The 17,898-nt window shown below is 47.8% G+C and overlaps 1 protein-coding gene across 2 annotated transcripts in view; it reads right to left on the minus strand.

The window, feature by feature from the left end:
• The window catches only part of TBC1D8 (TBC1 domain family member 8), a 122,237-nt gene extending 104,731 nt beyond the window's left edge, over positions 1-17,506 (minus strand). For both annotated transcript variants that reach the window (XM_082672028.1, XM_082672027.1), the window contains exon 1: positions 17,300-17,506. In XM_082672028.1, coding sequence (XP_082528154.1) covers positions 17,300-17,426 — 127 coding nt within the window. In that variant the 5' untranslated portion in view covers positions 17,427-17,506. The remainder of the gene's footprint in view (positions 1-17,299) is intronic.
• Positions 17,507-17,898: the final 392 nt, after the last annotated feature.

Raw genomic sequence — 17,898 nt, forward strand, 5'->3', positions numbered from 1 at the left:
CATGATGGACAGCCCAGGGGTTTAAGGGTATCTAAACCCATTGTTTAAAAACTGTCCCCTTTCCCTAAGACCAGCATCAGGAAAGAGAACCAGTACTAGAGTATTAAATTCAGAGACATCCCCAAACTATGAATTCATAGCTCTTCCTTCACCCATCAGACATTTTAATTACTGGCCTTAATTACATTACATAAATCACTACATTAATTACAGGTAACAGACTGGAACTCCATCCTCTTCCCCTTAAGACCCTATCAGGTCATAATGCCTTGAAGGTAAGAATTCTCTAACACAGCATCTCCGCTGGGCACATACGGACTTTCCATAAATACTTCTCAAGTGTTGCTGACTAATCAGCTTCATAGAAAGAAAAGACAAGGTGCCAGGGCTCTGCTACCAATAGCTGGGCAAATCAGATGGCCACACCCACTTCAGTTTGCAACCTGAGGATGTCAAGCGGCCTGGACAAATCTTTATGTACACATTCAATGAGGTAAAGTCGCTGAAAAGTGCAATACAGTACACAAAAATACTGCAGTATTATTACTGAGCTAATAAGCAATTTTTTTTTTTTTTAAATAGGAAGATGGGAAGAAAAAGGCATTACCAGCTGCTGTTCTTTCTTGGAGAAAATGAAGACTGATAACCGTTAAGTAATACAGACAGACGAGGGCAACTGCAGACAATGGCCAAGTCTTGAAGTGGGCAGAGCGAGAGAGCTCCCCTGTCCAATTCCTCGAAGACAGCTTCACTCTCCTTCTGAGCAAGGGAAAATTATATCCACAACCCCTTCTACCTTCTCCCCATCCCTTTTCTTTCTCTCCTCTCCCTGCTGGGAAGGACTCCTCCATTCCCTTGCTACATGTGGCCAGCCCCAGGGACATGGGCCCAGGGGTTAACTCTTCACAGGTATTTGGAATTCTGGGCTAGAGCCAGAAACCTGGCACCCAAGCTGCTAACAGGAAATTCTGGATCCCCCCACCCCCGCTGGCCCCGAAGCAGCAGAGCTTGAAATGCCAGAAATTCTCAGCTTACTTCACACCACCCACCCCACCCCCCAGGGGATATGTCCACCAACTACAGAGAACGGACTTGATTTTGTAGGAAAGAAAAAACTCTGCAGTCAGGAGAAGACTAGGCAGGGTGTGGGGGGCAAGAGGTGAAATAGGTGAAGGGGGTCAAAGGTTCACACTTCCTGTTATAGAATAAATAAGTCCTGGGGATGTGACTACAGTTAATAAGTCCTGGTGACTACAGTTAATAAGACTGTATTGCATGTTTGAAAGCTGCAAAGAGAGTAGATCTTAGAAGTTCTCATCACGGGCTTCCCTGGTGGCGCGGTGGTTGAGAGTCCGCCTGCCGATGCAGGGGACACGGGTTCCTGTCCCAGTCTGGGAAGATCCCACATGCCGCGGAGCGGCTGGGCCCTTGAGCCATGGCCGCTGAGGCTGTCCGTCCAGAGCCTGTGCTCCGCAACGGGAGAGGCCACAACAGTGAGAGGCCCACGTACCGCAAAAAAAAAAAATATATATATATATATATACACACAAATATAAAAATATATAAAAACTGAATCACTTTGCTGTACACCTGAAACTCACATAATGCTGTAAATCAACTATACTTCAAAAAAAAAAAGTTGACGACCACCACACCCCCCCACATACAGCTTCCAGTTATTCCACGATAACAAGCAGGGGAGGACAGACTAATACTGACTACGCCCAGTGGCTGTCAAGCACTGTCCTAGTACTTCAGATGCATTTTTCCCCAATTACTATTATAATTACAACAAGCTGTGTTAGGTAGGTAGCATTAGCCCATTTTACAGAAGACTAAACTAAGCCCCAAGGTCATACAAGGAATAAGAACAAGACTTCTTTCCTTTCCTACCTCCTCATAGTCCTATTCTTTTTGCCAACGATGATGAAGGAAATGAGATATAGATGTAATTGAGGACGTATTAGAACAAACCATCAAAACCAAATTAACTTTATTCCACTCTATGGCTTAGTTATAAAACACAAAAGGACATGAATCCAAAACAAACAATCAAACAATAAACGCGAAGATGTCCCGAAGTCAAATTCTAATTCTTCTTCCTCAAGGGACTGCCATGTTCCTCTAAACCAGCTTCAGTTCTCCCCTCAACCTTAACGGGAAGAGAAGCGAGGGTCTCTAAAACCAGGCTGAGGGTGCTCAGGAAGCTGGGGACCCCAGGAAACTGAGCATGGTCCAGCCATACAGTCAAGTCCACAGAGGCCCAGAGAGACAGAGAATCAGATGCAAAAATCGTGTCTCCTCCAAAAATTAAATATGGAATTACCATATGACCCAGCAATTCCACTGCTGGGTATACACCCAGAACTAAAAGCAGGGACTTGAACAAATATTGGCACACCTATGTGCCCAGCAGAATTATTCACGACAGGCAAAAGGCAGAAGCAGCTTCGTGTCCTTCGATGGACGAACAGGTAAGCCAGACGTGGTCTGTACACCCAATGGAATATTATTCAGCCTTCAAAGGGAAGGAAACTGACACAGGCTGCAATGTGGATGAACCCTGAGGACATTATGCTCAGTGAAATTAGCCAGTCATGAAAAGACAAATACTGCATGGTTTCACTTACATGAGGGAACTAGAAAAGTCGGATTCGTACAGACAGAAAGCAGAATGCTGGTGCCAAGGGCTGGGGGAGGGGGAATGGGAGTCAGTGTTAATGGGGACAGAGTTTCAGTCTGGGAAGAAGAAAATTCCAGAGCCACACAGTGGTGACGGTTGCACAACAATGTGAATGTCCTTAATGCCACTTAACTGTACACTTAAGAATCACTGAAATGGAAAGCTTTATGTTATGCATATTCTACCACAATTTTTTTTTTAATTCTGTTACTTAAACCATTTTTAAAGGAACAAAGCAAAGCAAGGGTCTTGAGAGACACCAGCCCAGCCCAAGAGGAGGGGAGCAGGTCTGGAGGAGCGGGGGAAGGTGGGAACTGAATCTCAGGGGCCACCTAATCTTTCTAGAAAGGGCTAAACTCAGTCAAGTGACAAGAGAGCCAGAGCATCTCTGCCTCGGATCAGACAGCTCCTGATCTGTAGTAAAGGAATGCGGGCCGGTGGTCTCCGAAATCCCATCCCACCATCGCCCCCCTGTGACCCTCCGGGTCCGACCAGCAGGTGTCCCAGCAGAGAGATAAGGTCGTCCTCGTGATGGGAAGACTTGAACCCACAGCTGCGGAGGTTATTCTTATTTTATTATTATTATATTTTTAGCATTTTTTTTTCTATTTTTTTTTTGGCTGCATTGGGTCTTCGTTGCTGCGCACAGGTTTCTCTAGTGGCGGCGAGCGGGGGCTACTCTTTGTTGTGGTGTGCAGGCTTCTCATTGCGGTAGCTTCTCTTATTGCAGAGCACGGGCTCTAGGCGCGCAGGCTGCAGCAGTTGTGGCTCAAGGGCTCTACAGCGCAGGCTCAGTAGTTGCGGTGCACGGGCTTAGTTGCTCCGCGGCATGTGGGATCTTCCCGGACCAGGGCTCGAATCCGTGTCCCCAGCATTGGCAGGAGGATTCTTAACCACTGCGCCACCAGGGAAGCCCGGAGGTTATTTTTAAATAGGAAAATGAGTCCATTTCATCCCAGTCACCTACGGAAGGTTGCGGAGCTGATTCACAAAAGGGAGAGGGACCGGGGCACCCGGAAGCACCCAGGGAAGCCAACTGTGTCAACACTTCACAGAGCGCAGGAGGGCTGGGCCCCCAGACACACCCGCACCCGAGGCCCAGGGCCGAACCCCGGGCCAGTTGTGCTCACAGTAGGTCCTCCACCTGCCGGTCCCCAGTGATGAGAAGGAGGCAGAAAGACTTCAAGGCGGCAGGAGCTTCTTCAAGTCTTTTGGCCCCAACACGGAGCTTATAAATAATGTGCCCAAAGCAGGCAAGAACCTCAAAGATTTGGTTCAAAGGCCCTAACTGCCTGGACTAAATATTTCCGTTTTGAAGGGCAAAGGCCACAGAAGCCAACCTCTTACGGTGTGGTAGAAACATCACAAAACGTCTTAATGAAGTAAGTTTAAAATGACGCCCAGGCTGACATATTCAAAGGGATTTGCGTGCACACTTGAGAATTCCAGTCCTAGGTTAATTACTAGAATAAGAAAGTAATTACGAGAGCAGAGTTGTTCTAGATTGATTGCTAGAGTAGTCACGAGAGCAGAGTCGTTCTAGGTTAATTGCTAGACTAAGTAATCACTAGAGTAGAGCTGCTCTAGGTTAATTACAAGAGTGGAGCACATTCCATGAGGGCAGGACTTTGTCATGTTCACCGCCTGGAAGAGAGCTAGGCGCCCAGAAGCCCAGTAAATACCTATTCAATGAACTTGTTTTCCAAGAGCTTCACGCTCTTAAAATTCAACTGTTTACTGACCACAACCAAGGCCTGACCTAACACTGAAACACGCACACACGATATTAAAAAGTCCTGTGTCAAAGTCACTTCAAGCTTCGGGTGGTGCGGAATCCCCACCACCTGTCCTGCTGCACCTGGCAACCGGGACCCCAAGAAACCTCAACTCTAGAAGCCAGTGTACAAAAATGGTTGTTTCAATGAGAAAAGCAGAGGGTGGTTAGTTCGCACCACAACCAAGTTATTTTTCCTGCAGAAATTTCCTAAATAAAGGTTTTTTTTAAGTTCTACTTTATATTTTGTTATTGCAGGCTCAAAATACCTCAATCAGTGGACGAGTACTTCCGGGCTGACACTTAAACGTATTTGTTTATTTAACTTTTTATTTGGAAATAACTGCAAGCTTCAGGAATTAAAATAGGACCAAGAACACCCATATACCCTTTGCCTAGAAACAGATTCACCAACTGTTAACAGCTCACCCCATCTGCTCTAACACCCTCTCTTTTTCTCATGAGATATGATATGCGATGACCAATATGATGTGATACGGTGCGCTATGCTGTATGACATAATGTGACGTGCTATGGTATGATGTGATGTGATGTGATACGATATTGAATACGGATATTCTCTTAACACAATAGCCTAGTTGCCAATGTCACTCAATTTAACACATGCTATGCTTTTATCTACTCTTTGTATTCCGGTTGTGTTATGTTACCCAATAACAAACACCCATTAGAGCATTTTCCCCTCCAGCCCAGGACCCTCTCTAGGGCTGGGTATCACATTTAGTTATCATGTACTGCTCAGTTTCCTTTAATCCACAGCCCTCCTTTGTCTTTTAGGGTTGATGTTTTAAAGACAGAAGTCCCCATCTCCCTTTTTTTGTTTTTGACAGTTTTGATCCAAGAAGTTGTTTTTAGCTTGTAATAAAAATATTCTGACATCTGAAATACTACAATCTGATTCAAATTTATAGATTTTTCTATACATCTTTAATAATTTACTCTGCTCTTAAAATGGAGATCTCTCTGAGGCTTAAGTAATGGGGAAACTGTCTAATTTATACAAGTCTGATTCTAAATAAAACTTTTCAGGAATGCATATCACAATATTATACATGTAGCATATTAGAGCACGTCTTCCCAAAGCTTCTGCGATTAGGATCTCTTTTTGTGTGAGCACATCAGCCATTTAAGTCTCTCTCTGAGGTTCTCCCTCCCTCTCCTTCTCTCTCCCCCTCCTGTCTTCCCGTCTTCCCATCTTCCCATCTTCCCTCCCTCCCCCCCCCACACACAGACTTTCTAATGATCTTTCTGCTATAAAAGGATGCTCACCTATGGAGCCTATGGTCTTGAATCTTAGTAGGATTTCAGGCACCATCAATACAATCAAATCTCTGGCTTTGCCTACAGTGTGGGTTTCTGTAGATTTTAATTCAAAAAAAGTAAACACGCTTACCATTATATGACTCTAACCTAACTTTTGGCTATTAATATACAGTGCTCAAATCCAGCCTTCCAGGTCATGCAGAAAGTTAAAAACCAAAAAAGGAAAGCAGCTCTTACAGTGGGACACACATCCCATCAAAGAAAACCTTGCAGTTCCACAAGAGGCTTTCCAACCTCTCTCCTCCTCAAATCTCAATGTTTTATTTGGATAAATGAAGACAAGCAAGAGACTGAAAGACAAAACAACACCCACTTAATGCAGACCTTTTCACAGCAAAGCCACCTGAGCATCAGACTTCAGAATTGTAGCCCTCGGACATGCCACCATCAACCTCACCTAACAGCAACTCCCAGGTTAATACACTACGCTGTAGCGCCATCTCTTATCAGCCTCACCTGGCCACGGAGCTGGCTCAGGAACTTGACTTCAACCAGCAAGTGGTGGTACAGCAGACACGCATCTCACTCTAATTTATCAAATTCAACCGCAGAAAAAAAAACAAAAAACAGTGAGAGGCAAAACGTGGACCAAAACGCAGAGGGGACAATAAATTCACCTGGACAGCCCACAACTCCAGGAACACATGCGCTGGTGTGAGCCCCAGGGGGGCTGGAATCTCCCAGCTCCATTGAGGCCTCCACCTCGCAGAAACTCCTGGTACCAGGAGCAGATTACCAAGACAGGTGACGCTGCTGGTTTCAGGGTAAGTTTAACCGCAAGCACTTTCTGTCCTTCATGTTGATTTCGGAACCTAATCCCCACGTTGAGAGACAGCTCTATTATATGGGGATGAAAAACACAGGCACACGTATGTGTACACACACACACACACACACACACACACACACACACACACACACACACACACACACACACACACACACACACACACACACACACACACACTGTTTTGTTACACTGGGTTTATCCAAATCTAGTCTCTCCAGCCAAATCCTTGCTGTGACTGAATCCTTGACAGATGCAAGATCATGAGCTATCTATTCTGAAAGTAATCTTAAGGCCTTGCTTACATTTTACATTTATTTTTAATTATAACAGCAAAACAGCAACATAACAGAAACTCAGAACCCACCTGGGCTCTCTGCTCCTGTAGCAGATGAAATATCTAATCTCTAAGGTGCACTAACCTTTTCTGCCTTTTTTTTTTTTAAACGAAGAGTTTGTCATGTAAATACTGCTTCTCAAGTGAGAAACTCCAGAGGTTCCTTCCACACCTTGCATCACTAGGCCCATCCCATTTTTAAAATGTTACCAAATTTCCTCATGAAAACATTCCTACATCCCATCACTGGGCCACAATTTAGAACCCTGTTAGATGGACTCAATCATTCAGGGCAGCCAAACTTCCTGAGGAGCCTTTGTAGTTCACTGAAATAATCTGCATTTTCCATCTAGCAATAAATTCTATTTTTTGAATCCTGATAACATGATTTACAACAAAAGACTATTTAGCTTTATGAATCTGAGAAATAAAGTCTGGTCAAAACACTTAGTGAAGCCAGATCAGATTCCCACCAGCACTTACCCCCACAAGAGGGTACAAGGGGCGTGGCACCAAATGCCAAACAAGTATCGTTACTCAATTTTGTAAGTTGCCACGGTCTCCTCAAAGGGTTTCTTTTGCCAGGTGAAGCAATCACTGTCCAGGGCTAAGCCAACATCCTTGGGTTCCATCTAAATTAGTTAAATTCTCTTGGTGGTCAGTTACAGATCCTTTGAGGCATTTTTGTTGTTGTTGTTCAGTCCTGAGTACATAACTTCATTTCCAAAACAAAATTCCTTGGGAAATGCTCCTGAGGTCTCCCTCCCCTGGATGCCTTACCTACTTCCTTGACCTCTTCAAATTCTACCCACTGCCCATCTCGAGGCCCAGCTGCCCTTCCGCAAGCCCACAATACCTACAGATCCATCATTCAGCAGACACTCTGTTGACAAATAATAAATTTGTAACAGTGACAACAACAAAAACCAACCAAACTCCACCTTGACCAAGCTGTACCCACACGCGGTCCCTACTTCCTCACCACCCACCAGCAGCCTCCAGCCCACCCCTACGCCACGCCAACCGGCACCCAAACTGCTCTCACTGAGGCTGCCAACGTCTTACAAGCCTGTTCCACATGACGTTGCACAGTTGATCCCTCTTCCCTCCCTCCTTCTTAAATACACTCTTCTCTTGCCTTCTAGAAAAATCCACCCTGCTGATTTGCTCCCCTCCCCAGCCACTCCTCACCCCCCTCTGTGGTTTCCTCCTCTGTCCAGGCCTTACTGGACAGCTCACAGCCCGTCAAAGCTAACTTATCCAAAGCAGGCTCTCAGAGGCCACAGGGCTTTTGCACATGCTGTTTCTTCCACCCGGAAGGCTCTTTCTCTCACTCTGCAGCAGGCTAGCACCATCCTATACACCCTGCAGGTCTCAGCTGAGATCACAGGTCCTCAGAGAAATGCTCCCTGACACCTCAAGCTAAATTAGCTTCCGTGTTATTCCCTCTCACACCCCCTATACTTACCACCATTGATAATTCTGTATTTCATGGTTTAATACTGCCCCCCACCAACCACAAGCACCTTGCCCCCTCCAGACTGTACGCTCCATGAGAACAAAGGGCCTGGCATTGTTGGATGCAATATTCTTTGGGCTTTTTCTTCTTCTTTACATACAAATAATTAAGTGGATTTTGCCAACGTGTCTATAAACTATAACAGTTTGAAATAGAAACACTTCCACAAAGCAAAAACTGCTGTTGTTGTTATATTATCACTGTTCTGCAGGTTAAGGAACTGAGACCCCAGGAGGAATGGGATCCAGTTATAGTACCCTACCTATAGGAAAGGGACAAAAATTATAAATGTATTATAAGTGTATAACTCTAACCTGATTTCTTCTCTGGAGGAAAACAATCACCCAGAATAGATATATTTTAATTTCAAATACAAGTACCTGTGGTTAGAGTAGATGCATTTCTGAAAATAGGTGAAACTGACATACCCCACATATTTGAGACACTTTGAAGGCTAAATATAGTTTACTGAGAGGACAAATATGTGAAGCAGGGCAGTTCAGGAATCACGGCCATGAGGCGCTAATACGACTGCTTCAATGCCTCTCCTGACCCCGTTACCCACGGGATCCCCGTTACCCAGAAAAAATGCCAAGCTCTCCCAAAGTTTGCATTCTGTATTTTATCCAGTTTACACGTGCATGGAAAGAAGCATCTACCTGGACAAGGCCCACGAGAAACCCAGCAGCCCCTTCCTGCTCCCACTTCCCGGCTCCCTGAGGGCAACCACTCCCAGCTCTTTACTAGTTTTTTTTCCCATTTACCTCCACTTCTCCGGGAACATGCTGGTACGACTACTTCTTCAATTTTCCATACGGGCATCGGCTGGCAACTTCCAGAAGTGGAGGATGTATCCCCCCCCCCCCCCCCCCCCCCCCCCCCGTTCACTCAGCAACCCCACCTGCCACTCACTCCTCAATTAGGCAACAGCCTGGGTTAGACCCAGAGTCGATATTTACATTATTGTAACGATGTAAACATTAGTGCAAGCTGAGCTTTGCAGTAAAAGGATGAAACCTTTCCTAACCTACACAGCTTTTTATGTTCCCTGGAGCTGATAACTGTCCTGGAACTCTTGGCTCATTCAGCTTTCTATGTGTCAAGAATTCATCCACAAGCTCTCCCCTGGTGAGCGCATGTTCCTCCAACAGTGCGAGTGCAGGCGTATCCCTGCTCTATGAGTTTCTCTTCTCCTAGGAGTTGTCCTGGAGCCTCCGCCCTGCTCCTATCTGGACTGAGGACCAGACTCTCATTTAAGGCTCTCCCTTCACCATCATCACAGAGATTCCCTTCTGCAGATTTCTTCTTAAACAAGTAACAAAAAGCACAAACTATTAGAGGACAAGAATGGTACATCTGGCTGCATGAAAATTAAGAATTTGGTCCTTTAAAAGACCCACAACAGGGCTTCCCTGGTGGCACAGTGGCTGAGAGTCCGCCTGCCGATGCAGGGGACACGGGTTCGTGCCCCGGTCTGGGAAGATCCCACGTGCCACGGAGCGGCTGGGCCCGTGAGCCATGGCCGCTGAGCCTGCGCGTCCGGAGCCTGTGCTCCACAACGGGAGAGGCCACAACAGTGAGAGGCCCGCGTACCGCAAAAAAAAAAAAAAAAGAAAAAGACCCACAACAAAAATACAAAGCCCAAGCATGGAGTGAGATTTTTCAATACATATAATAGAAAAAGAATACAGAACACAGAGACACACGTGCATGCACACATACAAAGACACACACACAGCTCCTAAGATAAGAAAAAGACACAAACCTTTCTCAAAAGGCAAAACAAATACTTAATAAACACATAAAAAGATTCTTATCCCTATGAGGGAAACACCATCTCGCTGGTTCTCAAATACTATTTTAATACCTACTAGATTGGCCAAAAGTAACATCTCTGACCATGTTCACAGCAGCACTATTTGTAATAGCAAAACAACAGCAACTAGAAACCCAAATATCAACTGACAGGAGAATGAACGAATAAATCAATCAACAATGTTATATTCATTCAATGGGTCACTACCCAGCAATGAAAAGAAATAAACATGGTTACATGCATCAGCATGGTTCAATGTTAGAGAAACATAATTATACATATAAAACTGGAACTATAATGGGGGAGGGGGGCAGAAAAATAAGCTTCGGAAAAAATACATGAAGTGTGACTCCCCCTTGTAAAGAGTTTAAGAAAAAAACATAAAAAACTAAACAATGTGTTGATTAGGGATACATATAAATGTGTCAAAACTATAAATAAAAGCAAGGGAGTATTAACACATAACTCAGGATATTAATGCCCACAAGATTTCATAATTTAAAACTTCAGGCAAACTATCATCCCATTATATTTGAATATCCATTCTCTACTAGTAAGTATTTATTCAGAATAAAACCAATCACACAGTACCTTTTCCTAAGGAGACCTTACTGGGGGCTGTTTATTTTGTTGTTGAGTTCTCTTTCCCTTTTTTTAAAGTTAAAAAAGAAAGGAAGCAGAAAAATAATAAAATCTAATGGTTACAACACACCCACCAAATGTTCAAGAATATTAATGACTCAGATTCGTAGAGCTGTGTAAGTTGGCTGGTGATGTGCTAGGAAAATCATTCTGGGTCTGTACAGGATCATTTCCATAAAGGTTACCAACAGGGAGTTCTAACAGCTGGGCTGGCGCAGCTGACAAACAACCACTAATCCTTACAAGCACATAGGGCGGGTGTGTGAAATGGCAATAACAACCCTCTGTATTATTTATTCCTGTTTTCTTCGTAACTTCCATTTTCAGGATCATGCGAAACACTTCTCCACCTCAAAGGCTCCCAGCTATCAATTCTACGTGGGCGTCCGTGTATTCACTAAATACATATCAACAGCGCTCCAGCCACAGTGACAGCAAGGATTCCAGCGCAGGCGGCACAGTGGCGAGGGACGCAGACCTGGGACCTCCCTTCTGGAGCTCAAGGTCTGGTTTGCTCGAAACAGATAAAGCCACAAAGAGCCACATCACAACCAACAGTGGTCAGTGTTATAAAGGAAAAGTAGAGGGTGGGACAAGAGGATGGGGGCAGCGGGGTCCATGTCCAAGCACGGAAGCTTAGGCTGAGACGGGAAGGGGAGGTGTGAGCACCCCAGGCAGAGGGGACAGCCCGTGAAGGCCCAGGAGAGGAAAGTGACCGACACTGGAGGGTCTTTGCTCTAGAGCAGAAGGCAGAGGAGAAAGAGCCTTAGAGGTGGTGCAGGGGTAGCTCACGCGAGACCCCAGGAGCCGTGAAAATACGTTCAGGGCTGCTTTTGAATGCAATTGACTAAAGCTTTACAAAATAAGGGGGACAAAAACCTGTTCTGGAAATATGATGAGATTTACTACTTTCATTTTAAATAAATCCCTCCTTGATCCAATGCTGCCAGAATATGGCTCAAGTAGATGGATTCTTTAAACGTTCCAAGCCTCCCAATCATTTCCAGCTCTTCCTAAAGAGACCCAATTAGGCTGAAACAGCCTTCACTACCCACACATTTGTACCTCGTATTATTTCCTGGAGTGACACAGCCCAGGCCTTGTTTGATGATCTAATTACAAATGCATGGCCCTTATTATGTTCTCATTAAATGCATCTGTTGGGAACCCCAAGGCTTTTGTTAATGGCTTATCAGCCCTTAGAGATAACACCAGTAACTTTACTTATATAAACCTTCTGATTTATGCTCCTGGAATCAAAGTACTTCTGCTGTTTGTGATTTCTTCCTTGTTGTGCTTCTGGAAAACAAGACCGAAGTATGGAAGACTCTAGAGCCAATATGTGGGGAGTCTGCACAATGCAATGGCCGCCCTGTTGAGCCAAAGGGGTTTTGCTGGTGGCGGGGACGAAATCCACCACCAACCTCAGCTACCTGAGCAGGACACAGCTGACGTCAGGCGGGCTACATGAAAGGCCACACTGGTGCTGGGCTTCACCATTCCAGCCATGGCACAGAGTCATTCTGAGCAAGCTCTGGGAGCCCCACGGGAATCCCTAGATGAAACTCCCTCAGTCACGGGGACACTGTTCCAAAGGCAGGAGACGATTCACCCTGGGTACAGCCGGCCACTCACACTCAGTTTCCTTTATTTACTAGGATTTAATGTGGTCAAAGACCCCCTGTATCCAAGTCCTGCTGGCACAAATTGCTATTTAAATATTTAATCTTCTAATTACACTTAGTAAATCCTGCGCTAATAGATAAACGTCGCTTACATCCTTCACTACAATGCAAACTATTTTACGACACTTGTGTTCTAAGAAGCGCTCTTGTTCTTCGGTTTTTTTAAATGTTACTTTGCTTTGCTTTTCTTCAAACCTACCAGGTGACGAGCACAACTAAGCCCTTCATGTATGTTGTTTATTTTCATTCTAACCCTTATTATAATCGGAAGCCTTGTGCATTGCTGATGGGAAAGTAAGATGGGGTAGCCATGGTGGAAAACAGCTTCTAACACTCTAAAGTTAGTTTTTGTTCGTGCCTTAAGGCAGAGTTATAACGAAGTCTCAAAGAAGCCAAATAAACTGGCCCAGATCTGTACCCAACAAACTTATCTTGACTCCAAAGCCCATATTTTCCACTCCCACTCCATACTTCCTCCCTTGACCCTGTTAGGAAATCGGTTACCCCATAACTGCTACAAATGCGGTGACAGGAACAGGGGCCAAAGAGAAACACTCTGAAAAGTAGAAAACATCAATATGTGATTCAAACTGTAACTTTTAAACTGCCAGCCTCTTTGGGGAAAGAAATGCAAGATTATACAGGAATGTGCGTAATAAAACTGAAAAATAAATAAAATCCTTCAAAGGGGCACATCTGGGTGGTGATATTCGGTCTTTATTTTTGTTGTTGTTGTTGTTAATTTATTTTTAGCTGCATTGGGTCTTCGTTGCTGTGCACGGGCTTTCTCTAGTTGTGGCGAGCGGGGGCTTCTCACTGCAGTGGCTTCTCTTGTTGCGGAGCACGGGCTCTAGGCGCGTGGGCTTCAGTATTTGTGGTGCACGCGGCTCGCGGGCTCTAGAGCGCAGGCTCAGTAGTTGTGGCGCACAGGCTTAGTTGCTCTGCGGCATGTGAGATCTTCCTGGACCAGGGCCCGAACCTGTGTCCCCTGCATTGGCAGGCGGATTCTTAACCACTGCATCACCAGGGAAGCCCATCGGTCTTTAAAGTTTCATTCATGCTGCTCATTTTAAGTGCATCAGAGACCCCCGGGGGTGGGGGGTGGGGTGGGCAGTGATGCTGGGTGTCCTTCTGCCCACCACCTCCCAAAGGCTAACTGCTCCCACTCTGTTCTCCCAGAGCTGCACTTTTATAAGAAATATTCCCACAGGCTGGAGACCATATCCAAGGGAACACTGTATAACTTCACTTCCTCCCTTCCAGGGCAGCAAAAATCACTGTCAGGGGAGTTGTGGAAACATCTTACAATACTGTGTTCAGCCACACCATGTTCACACTGGAAGCGAAGGTCACTGCCTTCCACCACCACCTGCCCCCTCCCCAGCCCAGGATCTCCTTCTCGAAGCGGGTCCCTGGGGCTGGTAATTGAAGTCACCTGAGAGGCTGGTGTCCCGCTCCTTTACCCTCAAAGGAGAAGCTACAAAAACAGACAGGAGGTTTCAATTCCCACCCACTCTCTCCAGCTTTTGGGTGGGTCAGCCTGCAGGTACACAGGAAGCCGAGGAGAGAGAGGGCATGTTTCCTGGCCCATGTGATCAGCTCAGTCTGAAAGCTGGGCCTCCACACCCAACCAACTTTTGAGAAAAAAAGTGGGCTCCATCATTCATGCATGGACTCAACCATCTATTCATCCTACAAATGTTAACTGAGCATTTACGCAAGGCTAGGCACCATCACAGGTAAAATACCTGCCCTCATAGACCAGACAATTTAGTAAGGGAAACAATGAACAAAATAAATATTTTGTATATTAGAAAGGGCTGTGGAGAAAATAAACCTGGAGATGTGTATAGGGAGTGTGTGTGTGTGTGTGTGTGTGTGTGTGTGTGTGTAAGCAGGAGGACGAATTACAATCCTCCAATGAAACAAAGCCTTCTATTTCTGAGGGTGGGCAAGTTTTCAACATGTCAGATTACTTTAAACACCAATGGAGACCTCACATTTTTAAGCCCATACTACCTAATCTCAAACTCAGCATCGCAATACAAGAAGAGACACTTCCTTTTACTGCTCCTTTACATTTTATCTCCAGCCCTCTTAATCATCCTCTACTCGCTTCTCTCCAAAGAAAAGCCTAAAACCAGTCAGAATGCACACCCATTGATTTCAGAGATAAACTCAGTTTAACCTTTAAATCTTTGAAATAAATTGCTAAATATCTGACAAATTAGAATTCTATGTTTTCTGACAACCGCCACCAACATGGAGCTGGCCTCTGTGTCACGTGTTTTGATTTTACAACATTCGTAAGAGCCCCAGTAAGACCAGCCATCGGAGGATGTGGTAACAGGGTTGCCTAACTGGTACAGCCACTGGCTCCCCGGCTAAATGTCCAGAGGTGGAGTGTTCAGCTGCCGTAGGGGATGCCACCCTTTCACAATCACCAGGAGGTTCTGAGTCTCCAAGAAATAAAGCAAAGTGCCAGGGGTCTTTTTGTGGGGAATTTTCCTCCCTTTTTTGGCCAATCTTACTGCCTTCAAGAATAAGAAAATTGGGGGCTTCCCTGGTGGTGCAGTGGTTAAGAATCTGCCTGCCAATGCAGGGGACACAGGTTCAAGCCCTGGTCCGGGAAGATCCCACATGCCGTGGAGCAATTAAGCCCGTGCGCCACAACTACTGAGACTGCGCTCTAGAGCCCGCGAGCCACAACTACTGAGCCCATGTGCCTAGAGCCCGTGCTCCGCAACAAGAGAAGCCACTGCAAGGAGAAGCCCCCGCTCACCGCAACTAGAGAAAGCCTGGGCACAGCAACGAAGACCCAACACAGCCAAAAAATAAATTAAAAAAATAAATAAAGAATAAGAAAATTGTGCATACTCACGGCAAACTCAAACCAAAGTAAAGCCCAAAGGCACAGGCGCTACAGCCCTGCTTGATTTTGGAATGCAGCAGGAGTGAGAGCATCATGTTGAGTTCATCTCAGACAGACTGGACCTCAAAGCAGGCTCTCCAGCAGGGAAGGCATCCTGAACCTCCATCAGGCACGGGATCTGAGGCTTTGCCCTCCAGGTCTGGACCCACCTCCCCTGCTGGATGGTGAATAACCTGAAGTCCTTCCCGAAGTAGCCACAGGAGGAGCTTCCCACCGTCAGTGTGCGCCGAACTAAGTCAATGAACATTTGCTGGACCGACGTTCCTATGTTTGCTGTGTCACAAATCTTCAAGCCCTGTCCTCACCCTCTACTAAAGGAGACCATTTATAGCCCAGGTGCTGTGTTTAACGCATCAATGATTAAGATACACAGCCTTCAAAGGACTGGGGAGATGAACCCCTCCTCTGGCCTCTTCGCCTCTGATGAGCCCCACAGGGCGCCACCAGCCTCCGTTTCCCGAGAGCCCAGGCACTAAGTGTCACTGTGCTGCCCAGGGGCCCAGGAGGCCCACCCAACCTCCTACACTAACTCCCCCACTCAGAGCTTCACAGAGCTCGCAGAGCAGGCCCACCTGCTGCCCACCACAACCACAGGTCACCCCACTGCCCCTTCCATCCAGAAATCCCACCAACTCCGGCTGACTCCTTGAGGCTCAGTGAAGTCTACCCTCCCTACCGAATCCAACTGCCTGCTTTCCGGCCTCCCCGGCCTAAAGTATGGGAAGGGTAAAGCCCTGGTTCTGCCCTTTCAGGACGTATGAATCGCATTTCCCCGTAGCCTTTACTCCAGGAGGGCCTCCCCCAGAATAAACAGGCAGCAGTCACCAACAATGGGCCCAGGGATCCAAGCTCGTCCCCTTGACTGCCCTCTCCCCCGCCCTGGTCTCCTCCTTGGCATAAGGAGGGACAAAATGGGAAGATCTAAAGTCCCTCTTATTTCAGATTCCAAAATCTGAAATTCCATATAGCTTCCCTAGATACAACTGGAAAAGCCTCATATTGTTCCTCTGTTGACCTTTTAAACAGGTGTCCCAGCTAATGCAAGTTATCCAAAGGCCTGATTTTCAAGGAGTTTTGGACCGTAACTTTTAGAGGAAAAAAAATGTTTTTTTTAAAATAAATTTTACAAGCCTGAGTTTTTTTCCTCCTTTCATTCCCAGGAGGAAAGTGAAGGGATGGGGGCGGGGAACTGACCTGCTCAGTTCTGCTATTAAGATCACGAGCTCGCGATTCGTACCACCTGCGTTCCTCCTCCGGGCGTGGAGACCGTCCCAGGCCCGCCCGGCCCGCCCCGTTCACCCGCCCGGCAGTCCCGGATTGCCAGAGCCTCCCGAGCTGCGCCCCACCGTGGGCCGGCCGTGTGTCCCCAGCCGCGACACCACCTGGAGCCTCGGGCGCCTCCAGATGGCCGGGGCGCACCCGCTGTCACCTGGCCCCGCACGACGGCCCCGCTCCTCCCCGGGCGGCCCTCGCTCCAGCCGGCGTCTCTCCTTCGCTTCCCGAGCCAAGCCTGGCCTCCGGGCGGTCACCGGGCCAGGCGGCGAAGGCACCTGCCCCGCCCGGGAAAATGCACGAGCCCGCAAGTCCCTTCTGCCACCACCTCGACGGGAGCTTGCAGGAGAGAGGCAGAAGAAAGGAAAACAAGCCCGAGGCAGGGCCGGCCCGGCGTCTCCCACAAAACCGCCACCTGCGCCGCAGCCCCGGACTGGGGCCGCGGGCCTGGCGGGGAGCGAGGTCCGGGCCCGGCCGTTGCGCCCACCCGCCCCGGCGCGCCCCTTACCCGTGAGCCGGCCGCTCCCCTCGCCGTGGCCGCGGCGCCGCTGCAGGATGAAGTAGCAGCTGCTCTTCTGAGTCACCCAGAGCTTCAAGGCGTTCTTCAGCAACACCTCCTCAGGCTTGAGCCACATCGCGGAGGTCCGGCCGCGCCCGCGGGCCCCGGCTCACATCGCCCTGGCCGCCGGGCCGAGCCCACTCGGGAGGAGGAGGAGGCGGCGGCGGCGGAGGGAGCGCAGCCAGCCGGCGCCCTGCGCTCGTTGAGTCCGGGAAGCGCGGAGGGCGCAGCTCGCCCCTCGCGGCCCGCGCAGCCAGCGCGCAGGCCCCGCCCCGGCCCCGCCCACGGGTTCGGCTAGCCCCGCCCACCGGCCGCGCCCCGCCCACCCCGCCGGCTCCTGCGGCGTCGCCAGGGTTTCCGAGTCCCGGCGGCTCCAGCGCAGTTCCGGAGTGGAGGGAGGAAGCCCAATCCCGGCTGCCCGGCTCCCCGCCTCTCCCCCTACGCTCGCGGGGGGCGTCGCGGCCCCTCTTCTCTCCAACGCCCCTGCGGGGAGACAGCCCGGAGAGCAGCAGGAGGAAGAGGAGGCGATGTGAAAAAGACATCTTGTT

Source organism: Grampus griseus, assembly GCF_964374135.1.
Source record: "Grampus griseus genome assembly, chromosome: 15".
Classification (NCBI taxonomy): domain Eukaryota; kingdom Metazoa; phylum Chordata; class Mammalia; order Artiodactyla; family Delphinidae; genus Grampus; species Grampus griseus.